The 19,534-nt window shown below is 32.5% G+C and overlaps 2 protein-coding genes and 1 long non-coding RNA gene across 6 annotated transcripts in view; all 3 read right to left on the bottom strand.

The window, feature by feature from the left end:
- The window catches only part of LOC143250496 (aryl hydrocarbon receptor nuclear translocator-like), an 86,191-nt gene extending 84,419 nt beyond the window's left edge, over positions 1–1,772 (bottom strand). The window contains exon 1 of one of the 4 annotated variants that reach the window (XM_076501119.1): positions 1,491–1,772. The gene's annotated coding sequence lies outside the window, so the exon portion shown is untranslated. The remainder of the gene's footprint in view (positions 1–1,490) is intronic. The other 3 variants (XM_076501117.1, XM_076501120.1, XM_076501118.1) reach the window with 3 other exon arrangements.
- A 9,516-nt stretch (positions 1,773–11,288) lies between these two features.
- On the bottom strand, positions 11,289–13,878 carry Vti1b (Vesicle transport through interaction with t-SNAREs 1b). Its single transcript, XM_076501125.1, has one exon. It carries the CDS (start codon positions 13,636–13,638, stop codon positions 12,940–12,942), a length of 699 nt encoding a protein of 232 aa, XP_076357240.1. The 5' UTR covers positions 13,639–13,878; the 3' UTR covers positions 11,289–12,939.
- A 4,454-nt stretch (positions 13,879–18,332) lies between these two features.
- LOC143250224 (uncharacterized) lies at positions 18,333–19,225 on the bottom strand. The gene is made up of 2 exons (XR_013028091.1): positions 18,964–19,225; positions 18,333–18,735 (listed from the first exon to the last, which is right to left on the bottom strand). It is a non-coding gene; the product is annotated as an uncharacterized LOC143250224 (long non-coding RNA).
- Positions 19,226–19,534: the final 309 nt, after the last annotated feature.

Below are 19,534 nucleotides of genomic sequence, written 5' to 3' on the forward strand. Positions count from 1 at the left end.
TCTTTAATTTTTCAAGAAGTGTGTGCATATGTATACAAGGATAGCTTTAAAGGATCAAATGGTTCTTTGCTGTCCATAACTTATGTACAATAGTAACAACTGTCTACAAGCCAGGCAAGCAGATTCTTATAGTATCTATAAGAAGGAAACTATAGCAACAATATACATGCCAGACAGGTTCATATAGTCTGCAACACAGTAAATACAGCCCTTTAGTATCACCTGTCTACACATTAGACAGGTTCATTCTGTATGTATAACATGATATGTACAATTGCCTACATGCCAGACAGGTTTATACTGAATCTACAAAACAGTAAACACAGCCCTGAGGCCAAATGCATAGGTGTTCAGGAAGGCGTAACTTGCATTTTTTCCCACATTATTTTCCAGTTATTCAGTTTATTAAGCTCTAAACAGGCATTAATAACTAATCTATGCCATTAGAACACCAAGTTCAACATTATTTTAAACCAGTGGCAATATATTCATTTTATAACTTAGAGCTGAGACATTTCATGTCAATCATTAGATGTAAATTTATAAATCATTATATTCTTGTGCCAGAAATAGGGCATCATCCATTCTAAAATCCTGTATCTTTCCTTAAGTCTTGTAGTAACAGCTGTTTACACTTTTTATGTATTACCTTACACAAGTTACATGATATTTTATTGCTCTAAAATGTTGTACATGTCTTACTGGAAATTTTGTTGAAATATTCACATCTAGCAGTTTCCCACAAGAAGTTTCCAATTTTTCACACAAAATATTTTAATGTTTAATTTTTTTTAGTCTTGATTACAGCCATTTTCATTTACACTATGATAATAGGAACATAATTAATTCCTTTTATTTTTAACTATCAATATACACTTTCCTCACTATTTAAAGGCTCATGGGTGCAACCGTTTTTATTTCTTGAACGTATACAAATTATTAAATCAGCATGCCTATTATTTACAAGTTATTAAAAATACATCACAAAAGAAAAGCAAAAGGAGGTGTAAAAAAAATTAAAATTACGAGCTAGCATATAAAACTAAAAGTAGGTGAGAACGAAATAAGTATTTGCGGTTATACTTTTGTATATATTATTACGATAATAAACTATTCAGTAGTGGTTGCATACTATAACGCATTATATAACAGCAATACGTGTGTCACACGAAAAACCACTCAAGCAGCCTAAATATTGCTTCTCATTTTGATTTTTATTATGCTTAATTAATGGTGATTTTATTTTTGATTTAGGTACTATATTGTTTCAATATACAATATATTTTGCAGAAAGCATGCATAAATGAATGTCTTTGAAACGTTTTGCATATGCGTAGATGTGGCCTCTAGTAGCTCACGATTTCTTCCATGACTTATCGCTCTCAGAAATCCAAATATTGTCTTGTAATTGTAAGCATAACCGAGAAACCAAAATTTCTTCAAACTCATACCGATAGACTTAACAACACGCACACATAATTCTTACTTACCGGTGATTTTAAATCCCATTTATTATAAATCCTTTTGCAGCTAATATTTTCTGCTGTTGACAGGAAGTACCTAAATGGAATATAAAGACAAGAACGCTGCTCCTGTATTGTTTCACTAACATTTCAAACACCAAACCACCAACAATTCATATCAAACCTTTTTTAACTACAACGGCACGCAAACAAGTCGTAGTGCATATTACCCGAAGAGGACGCATCAATCATAAATGGACGAGAACTAAAGTTGCACGTGATGCTCATATATATATATATATATATATATATATATAGGGGGAAAAACAACAACATTTTAATGGATGTTTACAAAAAACTCAAGGCTTATTAGTACACAAGGAATCAGTTAAACAAAAACTGTTTAATAGATAAAATTGGAAAGTAGCTTGAAAACATGATTTGTGAATTTATTCAACACCTTGAGGTTTATTACATTGTGTGCAGTTATCACATTGTTTAGTTTGTTTTGAATTTCGCGCAAAGCTACACGAGGGTTATCTGCGCTAGCCGTCCCTAATTTTGCAGTAGAAGACTATAGGGAAAGCAGCTAGTCATCACCACCCACCGCCAACTCTTAAGCAACTCTTTTATCAACGAATAGTGGGATTGATTGTACACTGTAAGGTCCCCACGGCTGAAAGGACGAATATGTTTAGTGTGACGGGGATTACAAGTCGAGTGCCTTAACCACCTGGCCATGCCGGGCCCATCACGTTGTTACTGAATGAAATAATATATGAGTATAAACAGTCCTATAATATTAACACGTTGTAGTATTATGAGGAGAAACTGATTTCCCACGATAGTAACAAGGTAGATACTCAGAATAACGAATGATTTAAACAAGACATTTGCTTCGCAGTACTGTAATCCTTTGAAACTGATTAAGTTTGTGAACAGGGTATAAAGAGATTGGTTACTGTAAGTTACTATAAACAGTCTATATTACTTAGAACACCAACAAAGTATTTGTTCTTCCTCGGACCCTGGATTGTCGCTTTTACTAGAATTGAGCTATACTTTTTTCAAATTGCTCTTGATGAAACAAGGCAGTAAAATATATTTAAACACGAAGGTGCGCACCTTACTTGCTTTGTTAATCGTGAGAGTTTAATTGAAAACTGATACATGTACTTTTTGTGATAACTATATACAAGCATTTATTTTTCTATTCAAAATTAGGGGGCATATGCTCTCCCCGTTCCGCCGCCTATGCGATGAATTGATAAAACCTACTGTTAAGCTTCCAGTTGCAAATCATTATGCCATCATTCTATTGAAGAATTATCTTCCTCAACTTGATAACAGCATAGAAACATTATCAGCATATAAATTATGTGTTATAAACGTTTTTCACTAATGTTTGTATGTAAAGTGTGTCTTCTATCAAACTATTTAAAAAAAATTCTATATTTTTCTTGTTATTATTTTGCAGGCGCATATAATCTAGTTGCTTTGCGCCATAAAACTCCTAACCAATCAACTATTATTTTGCTATTATTAATATTAAGCTGTGAACAGAATTAAGTATTTTCAGTATTGGAAAAGATTCCCTTCTTTGCTTTCTGTCTTAATGAAAGTTTCACTGCCCTGTACAAGAAGGTAAAATTTTGAAAAAGTAGAGTATTATAAGAATAAGAGAAAATTATACGAACTGTCGACTTTGTCTGTAACTTTAGACGCAGTAATTAACAAATTGTTTGATATGTCTAAAACATATAAAAAGTTTGTTTGGTTAGATTGGTTGTTTTGAATTAAGCTCAAAGCTGCACAATTGGCTACCTGTGCTTTGCCCCCCGTATGTATCGAAACCCAGTTTTTAGCGGTGTGAGTCCGCAGACTTACCAATGTGCCACTTGGGTGCAGGCTTGATTGGAATTTCATATCAGCGCAAGCCGTCCCTAATTTAGTATGATAGACTAGAGCAGTGGTTCCTAACCTTTTTTATGCCCTGCACCTCTAAAAAATGTTAATATTGTCTCACACCCCTCACTGTAATTATTTATTTAAGAATAAAGGTGAAGGTGGCCAAAATAAATGTTATCACGCACCTCTGGTTGTGAACCACTGGGCTAGAGAGAAGACAGCCTGTCAATACCATCCGCTGTTAACTCTCGGGCTACTCGTTTACTAATGAATAGTGGGATTAACCATCGTACTGTATCGTCCTGGTGATTGGAGGGGCGAGCATGTTCAGTGACTAGTATGATAGAAAAAGCAAATTAATAACATAATACACAGTCTAAAATTTTGTTTCTAGTGCAAAGTTACACAACTGGCTATATATGCTATGTTTACCATGGGAAATCGAAACCCACGTTTTAGCAATGCAAGTCTGTAAACTTATCACTGACTAACTAGAGTTGAACAAAAAATATTGAATGGACTGTCTCCACCTTGGATTATGAACCTAGAATATTAGTGTTACATAGTTCCAAACTTACCGTTTAGTCAAAGGGGATAATTATGATATAAAAATTGGCATGGACTCCTGAGATATTTTCAGAAATTACATTTATGTCAATTTCAAAGATCTGAGAATCCTTTTGTAGTTGTAAAACATGAACCCTTGCATTGCAAATATTTTACGGTTTTTACCTTTAAAGTATGTAAACTCAGTCTACACTAAATATTTTATGAATTCTTAATTTTTATGAGAAAATTAATGTAGATCTTGTATATAACGTTTTGATAAAGTATAACAGTTATATGAAAAGTTTCATTAAAATGTATATAGCATGTTGAAGATACATTTTAATTAATCCAGGGCAAACTCATTTCAAAGAAAGCACTTATTATACCTAATAGCTGCCATTTCCAAAATTATCTAAGTAAAATTTTGCCATGATAGTCTTTGGATTGCCAATAATTTCAAAGTCAAACTTCCTTATGAGGTTCAGTTTTCTGAAATCTATGCAGAAACAGTTTGAGCAGTCCCTCTTTTTCAAAATCACAACTATTGAACAGTAGGCTGAATTTGAAGGCTCAGTTATTACTTCAACTTCTTTATTGATCAGGTCTCTCATTGTATAGGACATTTGGAAGAACCTCATCTCGACTATATCTCTGATCCTGGTCTCAATCTTGTGTTATACAAGTTCTTTTCTTGCTTGGTCTATCTGTGAAGACATCTACATACTGGCATAGTAGATCTTGTAACACTTTCTTCTACTTGTCAGTCAGTTCTTCACAGAGTTGATGTCCTGGTATGTTTCTTTTCCACCCAGTGGTCTTAGGTCTTCATCTTCTATGACATATTCACCATCTTATGGTTCTGAATCCATGATTGCCACACCTGCAATGTCCATCTTTACTTCAATAGCTGAGCTTGTTAGATCTTCTGCACTTTTTAAACAAATTAACATCGTAGGTCTTGGCCTTCCTGACTACTTTAATTGTATGGTTCATTCTGTTGACAGTGGAGCACGAGAATATGAACTGTTCACATGTTAGTAGATCTGCCAGTCCTTCAAAACAATCTTCACACTTTCCCATGTTAGCTCATTTTGTGGCATCATTGCAAATGTGCCACAAACTGAAATACAATTTCACCAATGTGAGATTTGACTTTTCTGAACTTCTAATGAAAGCTCTTCTTTACATTCACAGTGCTTCAGCAAGGTCACTTTTAACTTGTCATAGTCCATGACTTCTGACATCCTAACTGCATGCACTTGTAGGCCATTTCTTGTGAGAAAGGAGCTGACAGACTGCCTAATTGCTTTTGTTTTAGTTCTGGCTTTGGGTGAAGCTTTCACACCTCTCTAGGAGAGCAACCATATGATCTTTCTGTTCATAAAATCTGGGAAGCTTGCATCAGCTGGCCCTGACCCCACTCTCATTCTTGGATTCTCCATCTTTCTATTGAATAATCTTGGGAATCTCAATTTTTGGTCTTGTTCTCTAAATTTCCAGCCTATCCTCTCTCTTTCCTTTTCTTCTTTCTCAACTTGTATTCCACACTCACATTATTCTTTCTTATCATAGTTTCCATTATTTGAATGATCATGTTTGTTCATAACATTTAATGGCACTAATGAGTCTGTTGGTCCACTGATGATGCCTCAATCACTTAAATGCATGTGTGTGTAAAGGTAACAACACTAAAAAATAAAACTTACTATCTAGATAACTTAAAAACTCATGAAGCATTTCATTAAACTTACTCTATCCACCACAACTGAAGGTAAACTATTCCAAAAACTTACTGCAGTGTTTGAAAATTAAAACAGTCATAAGTTAAAAATGTCCCATCTCCCCCAGTTCTACTATTCCCTCAGTATTAAGTATGCAAAATGATGATGCACTAACACTATAAATTCCTTTAACCTTAAACACTTCAGTCTGATCCCCTCTTCCTCTTATCGTTTCAAAATAAAACAAATATAGAGACCTTAAGATCATATCCATATGATAATCTCTTCATCCAGTTGTTATCCCAGCAACCCTCCTTTCAATAATTTGCATTATTTTAATGCCTTTTTAAGACAAAAAGTAAGGTTAAAAGAATACTCTAAATAAAGGCTAACAAGTGGCCTATACAATGAAATAATAGCTTCTTTGTAGTTATATTCAATACTTCTGTAAACACAATCTATAGCTTAAAAGAATGGTAAACTAAAACACCAAACTTCTTTTCTGCCATAGCATTGAGATTATTCATATTAAAATTCTTCTTATAATTTACATAAGGGTGATCCACACTTGTAACATCTTATGGCAATTTGTGACATTAGTCCAGGCTAACAAACACAATTTATAAGAATCATCTGCTTTCTTCGCTCTGTTTTTGATCAAGTTAGCCAACTTGTTACTTACACCCACAGAGCTGAGTTTTGTAACAAGTCTTTCATGTGTTACTGTGAAATGCTTTCTGATAATCTAGATATAACAAATACAAGCTGTTCTCTCATTAACGTAAGTAGCAACAAAACAATGTCAAAAGAGCAGTAAAGCAAAATTTCATAATGAAATAATGTTAAGTGTTAGAAAAATGTTAAACTTTGTTAAATGCCTTTGCAAAGCATCTTTCATAAGACATTCAAAACATTTTCCCATAATTCATGTAAGAGTAATAGGCTAATAATTACCAGTCCAATTCTTATTACACCCCTTAAAAATAGAAGACGACATTAACTAACTTCACAAAGATATTAACTAGTGAATCAGACATCCAATCCTTATTCTCCTCCAAAATTCTTGGGGAAATATCTGATGCAGAAACTTTGTCATTCTTTGAGCAACCTTTTTTTTTAAAAAAAATATCAGAATTAATGTGATCATCATTTATGTTCCACTCAAGAAACTGTTAAGGATGTGGAATATAGTTTAAATCTTTCAGTAGTAAAAAAGTGAAAAGGATGAATTTACTAACCCAGCTATTTCATAATTGTGAGAAATAAGCCTTTTATTATCATCCTTCAAATATTCCACACCCATCTTTACATTTTGTTACCTTTTGTGTGTTTAAAGATATCTGCTAATTTCTTGTTTCAATAAATCTACTAACTTTCTATAAGCCTCCTGTCATAGCATTCAACTTAAAATTTTTAAATTTCTAGCATTATTCTTTAAAATTTATCCCTTATACTCTTGGTGAGCTGAACTGGTTTTTCCTTGAATTCATTTTTATTTCTATAGGGTATATGTCTATCTTGAACATTTGAAAACCTTACACATCTGGCCATTATCATCATTTAATTCAACAGCCAATCCATAAGAGACAATTCTTGTTGCACCCCCTTCAAAATGTTTAACCACAACCTTATTTTTCTCTGTCTCTACATGTAGTAAAACATCAAACCTAATTAAGCAATAATCACATGCACTCTGATGTCCCACAATCTTCACCCTTTCAACTATTTCTGTGTTAGAAGTTTACAGTAAATTTAAAAATAGCCTTGTTCCCAGTAGAATGACCAATTGATTAAGAAAACCATTCTTATTCTGTTCTAAAAACCCATTTCCCTTTCAGTTCGAGTCTCATAATAATCCAATCTATATAACTGAAAATCAAACACCAAATAATTATAATCTTTTTAATAGCTGAAATCTTAATGTCGCTGTAGCGTTTTTCATTAACTTCATCAGTCTTGTGTGGTAGCCTGTTTTACAAATTCCATATAAAACCCTTCTACCCTTTTATCAAAAACCAAAATATCTTCAACAAGATGTAACTCGCATTTTACATGTGATGACACTCTTATATTTTCAGTACTCTTCCCCTTTTAAACAATCACTAACCACATATTTCAAAAAAATTTTCATTAAAATTGTGTATCTAACAGTCTCAATTATTCAGTTAATTTCCAAATATTCTATTTTAACAAGTGTTCTAAGCTCACCTATTTTATTTCTAATGCAGCAGTAAGAATTTAGCCTACTCTTAAAACTACTTCTGCACATTATTCCTCCTATACTATGCTTTTCTCTGTGTTTACTTCTGCATTCAGTCTGTTATGGCCTTCAATAATGCCTAGCCTCAGTTTCACACTGTCTTTAAAATTGAGTTAATACAATTTGCAAACAAGCAAGCCTATTCAATTGTAAACAATCTGTTCTGGAACAAACCTTTCTTTTCACATCAAACTAAGTCTACAAATTCAGTCAGCCAATTTCTCATCCTTATACACTGCTGGCCAAAATCTTAAGGCCAATGAACATGAAGAAAAAGTATGCATTTTGCATTATTAGACTTAACCACATATTTGAGTAGAGCTTCGAAAGATGAAAATAAGAAAAGGGAAAATAAAAATAAAAAACTTTTTGAGCATTTAATAGAGAAAATGTGAACACTATGAAATTAGCCTAAATACTAGCTGGTCAAAAGTTTAAGACCATACTGAAATGAAGCGTTAATCTGTAAACACGTAACGAAATTTAGTCATTTGTGTTCAAGCACTAGCGTTGTCAACATCTCCCACTGACATATCCTGTGTTACATTGGGTAAAAACATGGCAAGGGCTAAAAAGTTGACAGAGCTTGAATGTGACAGAACTGTTGAGCTGCAAAAGCAAGGTCTCTCTCAACGTGCCATCGCTGGTGAGATTGGGCATAGTAAAACTGCTGTTGCAAATTTCTTAAAAGACCCTGAGGGATATGGAATGAGAATTTCAAGTGGTCAGCCCAAGAAAATGTCACCTGCGTTGATCAGGAAGATTTGACGGGTTGTCTGGCAAGACACCAGCCAATCATCGAACCAGATTAAGGCCCTTACAGACGCAAAATGCAGCTCAAGTACAATAAGACGGCATCTACAAGAGAAAGGCTTTAAAAACTGTAAATGTCTTCAAAGGCCATGCCTCCTTTCACACTATGAAACAGCTCAGTTAAACTTTGTTGAGAAGCACCAAACATGGGATGTAGAAAAGTGGACAAAGGTTTGGTTCTCTGATGAGAGAAAATGTAACCTGGATGGTTCAGATGGCTTCCAACATTATTGGATGATAAGGATATCCCACTGGAGACATTTTCTACACGACACAGTGGAGGAAGCTCCATCATGATCTGGGGTGCTTTCTCCTTCCATGGAACAATGGAGCTTCAGGTTATACAGGGGCATCAAACAGCAGCTAGCTACATTGGCATGTTGGAGAGAGCATCCTTATTTACTGAAGATCCTTGCTTGTGTGGAAATGATTGGATCTTTCATCAGGACAATGCTGCAATCCACAATGCCTGCAGGACAAAGGCCTTTTTCATGATGAATAACGTGATTCTTTTGAACTATCCAGCATGTTTGCCCGAACTGAACTCCATTGAAAATGTTTGGGGATGGATGGCAAGGGAAGTCTATAGAAATTGGCATCAATTCCAAACAGTGCATGATCTTCGTGCACCTTCACCACTTGGAATAACATTTCAGCAAGCCTTCTGCAAACGCTTATATCAACCATGCAAAAGCGAATGTTTGTAGTTATTCTCAATGACGGCCGTGCAATTCACTACTCAGACCTCTTGTTGGGCATTTCCTACCCTGTTCAGAACTTCTTTTTGATATGGTTTTAAACTTTTGACCAGCTAGTATTTAGGCTAATTTCATAGTTTTCTCATTTTCTCTATTAAATGTTGAAAAAGTTTGTTTTTTTTCTCTCTTTTTCTTATTTTCATCTTTCAAAGCTCTACTCAAATAAGTGGTTGAGTCTAACGATGCATATTTTTTCTTTATGTTCATTGGCCTTAAGATTTTGGCCAGCAGTGTATATTATTGTAACCCTAGCATTCACTCCTAATGACCTGCTTAGTAACATAAATTATGGCCTTTTCCTTAAGTAGCCTTAGTAAATTCCTCTGACCTACCCTTCTTTATAACATTATTCCCCATGTGAATGACAGAAACTGTATCACTGCTAGCATCCTTTCCTATCTCACTTGCTGTGTCAGTTATATCCATCATTCTTGTCTTTGGATATTATGTTTTTCCCTCTTTCTGTTTTACTTCACAAAACTACTCTTTCACATACCTTTCCAAATAATCACTTATAACTATGACCTCTTTAAACTTGGGATTATCATCCATTCCTATCCACTTTCCCTTTTCTGCTCCAGCTCACCTCTTTCATTAGTAGTAAATAAAATCTGCTACTTAAATAAAACATTCTCCCTATATCTAGACACATTATTCTCAGAACACCTTGCCCTAATACTCTTATCATTCTGAAATACCTGGTTATTTAATGTAATTATTTTCTTCCCAATTAAAATTATTTTTACATTTTTAATCTCATAAAAACTCAAGCATATTTAGAGGCCTAACTTTTGTATGTGTCCACTGTCTATGAACTGCATAAATCTAGACTCAGTGGGAAAATGCGTGTTTGAAAAGGTAAAGTATGTGATACCATCTGTGATTTTGTCAACATACAATATCACAAGGAGTGAGGAGTGGCTTTTATCTCTCTACTCTGTTATTGTCTCATGATAAGGATTCACATTCTTGGAGGGGTCAGTTTACTTAATGATAGGCTGTACATTTTAATACATTCACTGCTATATCACTTAAAACGACACTTTTCAACATGTTTAATTGACACTTCTTTGAAATACAGTCATAACTGAAATTAATATAAATTACTTCATGTATGTATTTCTAGCATAATTTAGATGAAAATGTCATCATTACTTATAATTCAGTTGTTTTTGCTGTATTAACTCACAGTTCTCAATGAGATAAATGTCTTGCATAAATTGTTTTTAAACACTACTACTATGACTCATATCAGTACCATGATTATGACTTATTTTTGAGTTGTTGCAAACAAATGAATTTTTTAATTTAAAAAAATTTTTACACTCACTATTAATATGTGAAGACATTACACGTTCTCTTCATTCGTGTTACACATCATAAGTTTTGTTTTACACTTTGAAACTCTTCCTTATTCTCATTAATTCACTTTTTTATACTCAGATCTATTCTATATAAAAGCCAGTATGTGTCACATCACACTTGATTTCTCCAAATAGAAGTCATAAAAGCCAAAATGTATTTATCCAGATAGAATATTTTGAATATTGTCTTAGAATTATGATTTTAGTGATTGGAGTAAGATGGAGCGATGAAATCTTGTAAGTGTCATGAGTTTTGGTACAAGTTTAAAGGTGTAGTGTGAAATCACTTAGTCTAGAGCCAGATGCATAAAATTAAAAATATTAATTTAATACTAATCTTAAATCATTTCTGAATTAAGCTATATTCAGTTATTATATCATGAACATTTTAAATAAACAAACCTCTTTAATCAACAGACTCTAAGTTAAGAAACCAACAAATATTTCTTCAGTTTTGTTGTCTATACATTTAATTTCATACTTTCAGTACACAAACTAACAATATCAGGTTATACTTTTGTTGCTAAGTGGCATGACATAAATGCCATGGTTGGAATGGAGTGTTACAAAATTCACTAGTTTTGCTACATACTACAAGTTAATATAGCTGATTTTTATCAATAATTATTCTATGAATATGGCATGAATTTCTTTCATGAATGATCTTAATTTTGATTGGCTCACAAAGGAATTTACCAACATCTGACTGCCTGAATTGTACTCTTTTGTCTCTTTGTTGGATAGGTTTGATTTCACAAAATTTATCAGTTAGGTACGAAATTGGAGGTTAGGGTACACTATAATATGAGCACCATCATTTTTGACAGGCTAAATGCTAATATACATAATAAAAATATACTCTGTATACCACAGAATCAGAATATTTTACATACGCTATTTAATAATTTATTTCACAAAGCTTAAAAAATACATTATTTAGAACTTAAAATTTCAAATATTCTTTCTTTATTCTCTATACTAACAACTGTTCTACTTCATTAGGCTGCGTAACATATCAAATGTGAGTACTTCTTGGCAGTACTGGGTTAGAATGAAATACCTTATGAAAGCTTAAAATTGATAGCTACAATTTTAATGATGTTGTGGTTAAAGCTATGGTACTAAGCATCTAATTACATAATTACAATAAATCACTTTGTTTAGGTGCAGAACATTTCAGTTGCTTCTAGTGGCCTAAGATCTCTGTGGGATACTACACAAAAAAGTCATGCTATGGCTAGGAACTAGTTTAAAAAATTTAGTAACTAGCTTTTCTCAAGTCTTATGGTCACAAATAAAATAACTTTTATAAATTGATCACTTCAATTAAAAGTTATGTTCTCTTTTTCATTCTATCACCTTGAAAGAAGTGTACAAATATTGTTGAAAATAACTTTAATATTTTCAAAATATTTATTTCAATATTTTGTTTTAACACTACACAAGTACACTTTTAAATTTTTTAAAACATATGAAATTCTGTGCAAATATCTTAATGTGAAAACTAATGTTTTTGAAACAGTAAGCATTACCAATTGTATACAACTTTGAATAGTCTATTTTATACTTTCAAACAGAAAAAAGTTCACTGATTAGAGCATTTTGAAGCAAGTTTTCAATGATGTATTGGAATCATTTGAATAAACTAGAAGGTTCAATGCTGTGACAGAAATAAACATAGCCAGTTTGAGAACTCAAATACAGAGCTATTTAACATGCAAAATAACTCAAGATTAACAACAACAAAATAAGTGACAAAGGATACCCCGAACATTTTATTCCCATTAATTTTTCATAGGTGCCAAGTTTTCACTTCCATATATTTCAATATACTTCAACAGTGTTAACTTATAAATGTATTAGGCTCAACAAAAAATATACCAGTATAACACAAAGTTCAGTACATTCTCTCAACAACTTTAAAACAACTAATTAAAAGATAGGAAATAATTTTTTAGTTCTTATTAGTATTTCCTTACAGCAATATCATATATTTGTTTATCAATAGGCTGTCAAGTAATTAGATACATTTCTTCTGTTACTAAAGAGAGTAATACCATTAAAAAGGGGAATTTTTATCACTCTGAGAATATTTCAGTTTATCTAGTTGTTACCATGCTTTCTTCCCCATTTCAAATATGCTTCAATACCAATAATTCCCAGTTCCATAAAAATTATCACAATAAGAAGAACTTTATTTGTAACAACTCTTCTGTACATAGAACGTATAATATTTCGACTACGAGTGAGATTTTCATCTGTGTCTATCAAACGCTCTTTGGTCCTGATAAGTGTCTCTCGTTGAGTACCCAACTCTTCTACAACTTCTACTGCTACTTGATCAGTTTCTGCTGCAACTTGATGAGTTCTCGACAAACTTTCAGTTGTTCGACTAATTGTTTCATTCATTTGCAAAAGCTTGGTACGGGCACCAGAAGGTTCAAAACCCATTCCTTGACCTGCATTGTTTGACCCTACATTGTGTGTTCCAAACAGTTCCTGGTGAATTGTAGCACTTCCTCCTACTCCAATACATTTTTTATTTATTTGCTCCAAATCTTGTTTATACTGTCGGACACAAGCCATCATCTGTATTCTATAAGGATTTGGGGCTGTTTTTGCTTCACTTTCTAATTCATCTAATAAAGTTCTTGATTCGTCCAAATCTCTCTGTATTTCTCTTAACAATGATTTCTTCTGCTCACCTAATACACGGTTAAGAGATCTATCAACCTTACGATTAACTTCGCTTATTAGACTTTTGAAGTCGTCTTCAAGATTTTCAAACTTCTGAGAAGACATTTTAATTTTAACTATTCTTTCGTACTTCTTCACTATCTTCAGCTTGTTTTACGTTTATAAAACCTCAAAAAAGCGTTCATAAACATACACATATAATAAAGTATAAAATTTTAACTTCTGATATCATAAACACTTATTAAGTTTATCAGTTTATTACTCTACAATACATAACCAATAAATCCTCGACGTACATACATCTTACATCTTCGTACAACCATAACTAATTGAATATCATGTGACTTTACAAAGCACGACATCTAGTGACTTAACCTTTGTTTATCAAAAACTGTTTAATGTTTATCTCTTAAGAACAATTCTTATTTATTTTAATTAAATTTATTTCAATATTAGCCAATGCACCCGAATACCACAAGTAGGGATTAAATACTTGTTTTGTTTTGAATTCCGCGCAAAGCTACATGAGGACTATCTGCGCTAGCCGTCCCTAATTTAGCAGTGTAAGACTAGAGGGGAGGCAACTAGTCATCACCATCCATTGCCAACTTTTGGGCTGCTCTTTTACCAACGAATAGTTGAATTGATCATAACATTATAACGCCCCCACGGCTGGGAGGGCGAGCATGTTTTGGCGCGACTCGGGCGCGAACCCGCGACCCTCAGATTACGAAGTGCACGCCTTAACGCGCTAGGCCATGCCAGGCCCTATAAGGATTAATATACCCCTTCTCCTCATATCCCCCCATTGCAACCCGTCACTAAAATCGTAATAGACAGTCAGTAATCGAACTATTGTATCTGGATCAATGCATTTTGGTTTTTATGACTGTTCTTATTTCTAGGAATCAAGCGTGATATGACACACAACAGCTTTTATATAGGTTAAATAACGTTTTTTAAAACTTAACTTTAAAGAACAGGAAAGGACTAACAAGTGTGTATTATCTACTTTATAAAATATGAAAAAAAAATTCAACTACAGCGTTGTTCATTTAAGTACCAAACATAGCTTTTGAGGACAACAACGGGCCGTTAAAAATCTAATCCATTCCTAATTATTTAAATTTTCATACTCTTCTCTTACACTCCTTTGAATTTACAGCTACCATCTAAAGTACCTATTCAAAAAGCAACTAATATGTTAAAGAAGATAAAACTGCCTTAGCTGAAGATAACATATATCTCGTCAAAATATTTGTGCTTCTTTTCCTGCCACTTTCACATTAAATACAAAAAGTACACGATCAATCGGTATTATATATTTCGTGAACAATTTTAATCAGATCCAACTTAACTTTAAATATTTTTCTTTTTTAAAAAATTTTCTATGGTAGTTGTTTAAATTAAGTAATTAAATTAAATAATAATATCATCAAACTATGGTGTTCAGAGACAGGAGGCTTCTCTAATCCCTTTTATGGTTTAAGGAAGTATTGCAAATAATAACATGTAATGGTAACTTCAAATACTGACTGTATTGTGTTGGTATAAAATTCCAAATATATTGTTCATATAATTTATTCCTTCTCAATATAATTGTAGAGAATTGCACAATTTTTTTCATTCCCATTCTCACCTGTCCCATCTTAAAATCATGAAACCCTTGTGTTCATTTTGCTGGAATATTTGGGAAGACCCTCGATTGAGTATAAAAGGGACAAAGTCAGATGCCTCTCACTCACTTAATTGATCACATCGTCTCAGTCCACGTACAATCAAAATGAAGGCTAAACTTCTTCCTTTCTTCATATTTGTAATATAATCAAATTCTGCAAAACTTTGTTTTTGAAATATTAAACTCTAATAAATAAATAAACTTACCATTCTAAAAATTGCTTAACCTTGAAGTCTAAATTCAAGGGAGATACAGTTCAATCTACCATCTGATCAACATGTGTGATTAGGATATATTAGTTTTGGAAAATTCCACTCCTCATCAGTAACTCTGAACACAAGTTAACCAAAAAGAGATAAGATGGACCTTTATCATAGTGAAAAGTATCAAATAATTGTTGGTGTGAATGTACTTTACAGTCACTATGAAGAAAACCTATACACGTATACATTATACAGCCATGCAGTAGTCAGTAAGAGCTAGTTCTGTAAACATAAATTCTTATTATATATATATATATATATCTTTTAAAATCATTTGAAATACTGGCTGCCTCCAGTTCAAGTAACATCCCAAAGTGAATAAACTCATCTAAAGTGTTTATGCCACATTCGTAGAAAATACATTACAATTTCACGACAAAAACATTTTAATCATAAGGTAAAAGTAGCATACTACCACTTTTTTTAATGTAAAGTTGGTAACTAGGAAAAACATTGAGCTCCACATATGTGCTTTACAGTTTAAATCAACTGTGACACTGGTTGAATAAGAAGACAGCAAGTATGCCATTTGCAGTTCCTATGATATGACATGATCCCAAAGGTCATCTTTCTGACTATTATTTTAGCATAACTAATATTTCTGGATATTCAGGCAAAAGAAAACAGCGCCTGAAATATCCAGGTACTGTATCTGCAATGAAACCAGTACCTTATGGGAAAGGTATTTCCACTCCCACATCCACCAGTGTATTGGAAAACAGAAAAGTTATCCTGCTAAGATAACAAGGAATCATATTCACTTTCTTTATCTAGTGGTCCTATTCCTGCAGCATCTCAACTGCTTCATTTGATCAAGCAAGCTGAACTGAATCATTTCATTCATGACTTGTCACTGTTTTTTCATGTCACTATGAAATCAACACGGAGAATTTCTTGGCTGTCATTTATGACAATAGAATTTATTAGCTCCAGGAATAAATGTTTCAGTTTATTGAAGTCATCAATAAAGTCTCACTTCTCACTACAGTATGCAAAATACTTTGTGTTCCTGTATAAATGATGATGCACTGATGGGAGAATTAGGTATTGGACACCATGCTCAAGAATGGATAAATTTTATTGACTCATCTGAAGATAGTTTGAAAGATGTATTTTTGTAAAATTGGAACTCTAAGCCACCAATTCTTATTGCTCATTCTGTGAACATGAAAAAAACTAATCAAAGAATGCAGATTACATATTCTTAAATACAATTTTTAATGAATAAATACAGTTACTAAAGAAGGTATTTTCATAACACATAATAATTTGAATAAATCATTAATTTTAAAACTAGAGGTGATCAGTAATTTTCAACATGATTTTTAGGAACAGTAACATCAAATTACACAGAAACGGTTGCATATTTTATAGTAGCAGAAAATTTTTTGTAGCTCAGTGTTATACAATAAACTTGATTAATAATTATAAAGTTAAAAATTGAATTGTTATGGCCATCAGCATTGTGTAATTAAATACAAAAATATAACGATTAAGTAGCTCTATTATGTTGTGCTTTAGTTCCTTTAATGTGTTATGCTTTAATACTTTATTATGGCCCCCTGCCAGTACAGCAGTGAGTCCATGGATTTATAACACTAAAATCAGGTGTTCGATTCCCCTCGGTGGGCTTAGCAGATATCCCCATGTGGCTTTGCTATAAGAAACACACATGCACAAGCACACACACCTTTATTATGTTGTATTTAGTACCTTTATGTTTTTATGCTTTAGGATCTTTGTTATATTATGTATTAATACCTTTATCACTAAGGGATAAACCAGTTAAAAAAGGGACACCACATATTATGTATTGCTCATCATACTCTCAAATTTCTCTTATATCAATCTAAGAGATTTTTATCAACACTTAAGTTTTCATATTTTTCAAAAGCTATTAAGACTTTCAGTTTAGCCAAAAACAAGAACAAGGGAGTATTTAACAACCAAATGTTTTGCTGATTATTCTTATTCTGGCATCAAAAGGACTAGCTCACCAGTGTTGATTTTCACACCCAAATGTTGCATTTTAACTTGCAGAGTGTAGAAGCAGTTTAGTGTTTCACTAATTTCATAACATGATAGGCATAAAATCAGGCTAAAACTGATGCCTTTGTAATAACTGCCATTCATTAATATTGAATGTTTACAAAATGAGTGGAAACAGGTGACAGAAACAAGTTGAAAATAGTAAGGATGATGTTGGGATGGCAATGTAAAAAATTGCAGGAGCAAGGTAGGGTTGAGTACACAGTACCATACAAAATCCTTATATAAGTAGCCACTGAGTCAATGTTACAAGCTTATGGGAATTAGCCATTGTAAGACTTTATAACATTATTCAGTTTAAATGACTTTATTCTGAATAGATGCAAATGAAAGGAATTCAACATTTAGTTGCAAATAAAAAAGTTTTAGTTAAAAGATTTGACTACTTATATAAGGATTTTCGTATGATTTTGTATGTATTCATTCCTAACTTGTTTCTGTATTTTTTAATATTGTTATCCCTACATTTTTCAAACATTTTATAACTTGTAACATTTTGCTTTAGTATCTTTATTATACTTTGCTTTAGTACTTTTATTACACTGTTCTTTAGTATCTTTACTATGTTATTAGTTTAAGTAATGATACAACAATATGTGGAGAAAATTCAATTAATATGATGGAAGATGTAAGTATATGAATGACGAGTAGACTTATTGAGAATTTTGTCTACCTTAGCTTTTCCTGGAACATTGTTATACCATTCTGAGATTAAAAGCTCTCATGAATCAAATGTAGTTGTTGACATTCTTCAGAAAGTTGAAGTTTTTATTGTAAACTTACATTGTAGTATTTGCATTATTGTTAGAATGTGTATTTAAGATATTATTCAAAAACACAAATTTAATGCACAATTTATTCACAAATATTTGTTATTCTCTTCAAAATTGTTCTTACTCTTCCTTGGCTTTGTGACAGTGGTTTATTAATTTCTATAACTGCTGGTGATAGAGAAGCTTTGTCAAATCTATTCGGACTCTTCCCAAACTGTTTTCCTTTATGTAGTTCTTACAGACCTCTTCAAAGCTTTTCACAGTAGTTATCTTTCTTTTATTGTCCCTGTTCCACAGAATCTGTTTTTTCCTTCTTTCTTGTAGGAGTTGTTGGTGTCATCTTTGTATTAAACACTTCATCACGGAGATAAGCTGAATTTTTTCTTGAACTGCTCCTTACACAAAGCTCATAGATGTCCTGGATTTTTTTATTTTTCATCTACAAGAGTCAGCATAAACATTAGATTCTAAACATAGCACTTAAATGCTTCTTTTAGACTGCTTGTCTTGCTAATTATACTCAATACAGTACCAATACTTTTACAGTACTCAGTACTGTTTTTAGATTATTAGTTCTATTTTAAACTTATTTCAACAGCAAGAAACCACTTTATCATCCAAGGACACTTAAACATGATATAAGTAAAACGTATATTAAACATTGTACCATTGTGGTATCCTCGGTGAAATGCTTTTCCTCAGTCATTTAAGTCTTTTAACAGCAGGTTTGGAGACACCAGACAACAAAGTATAATGATTTCTTCAATCTACAACTTGGATAGTTTGACAAGTACAAAAATAATTTCTGTTTGTGCTCAAGCAAAGACAGTTCAATATGAAAACAGTAAGAAGCAAATGCTTATTGGTGTATTTCAAACTGATAAGAGTAGAATGAAAAGCTCTTGAGTTTAATGCATCTTACCTTGTTAGTTAAATTAAACCTGAAGCTTTAAAGCAAAACCACAAGATATTAAGTAACAACTAAAAATTGAAGCTAAACATTATAATAAAACCTTGCTTTAAGTAAATGATAAACTCAAATGAAAAACAATCTTCTAAAAAGTTTAACTTGTGGTATTGTAACTCAAACAAAGCAAAAATACCTTAAATTACTCATAGGTTTTGCTATATTGAAATAAAAATTATAAAGTTAAGCACAGCTGAAAATTATTCTAAAAGTTAATGAATAATTTACACAAATTTGTCTAATTCTCCTAAGATATATCTTACAGAGACAA

The sequence above is a fragment of the Tachypleus tridentatus genome, chromosome 5, assembly GCF_004210375.1.
Source record: "Tachypleus tridentatus isolate NWPU-2018 chromosome 5, ASM421037v1, whole genome shotgun sequence".
NCBI lineage: Eukaryota > Metazoa > Arthropoda > Merostomata > Xiphosura > Limulidae > Tachypleus > Tachypleus tridentatus.

Excerpts from the sequence above, each read along its gene's own strand:
- Vti1b (XM_076501125.1), bottom strand. The coding sequence starts at position 13,638 with ATGTCTTCTCAGAAGTTTGAAAATCTTGAAGACGACTTCAAAAGTCTA.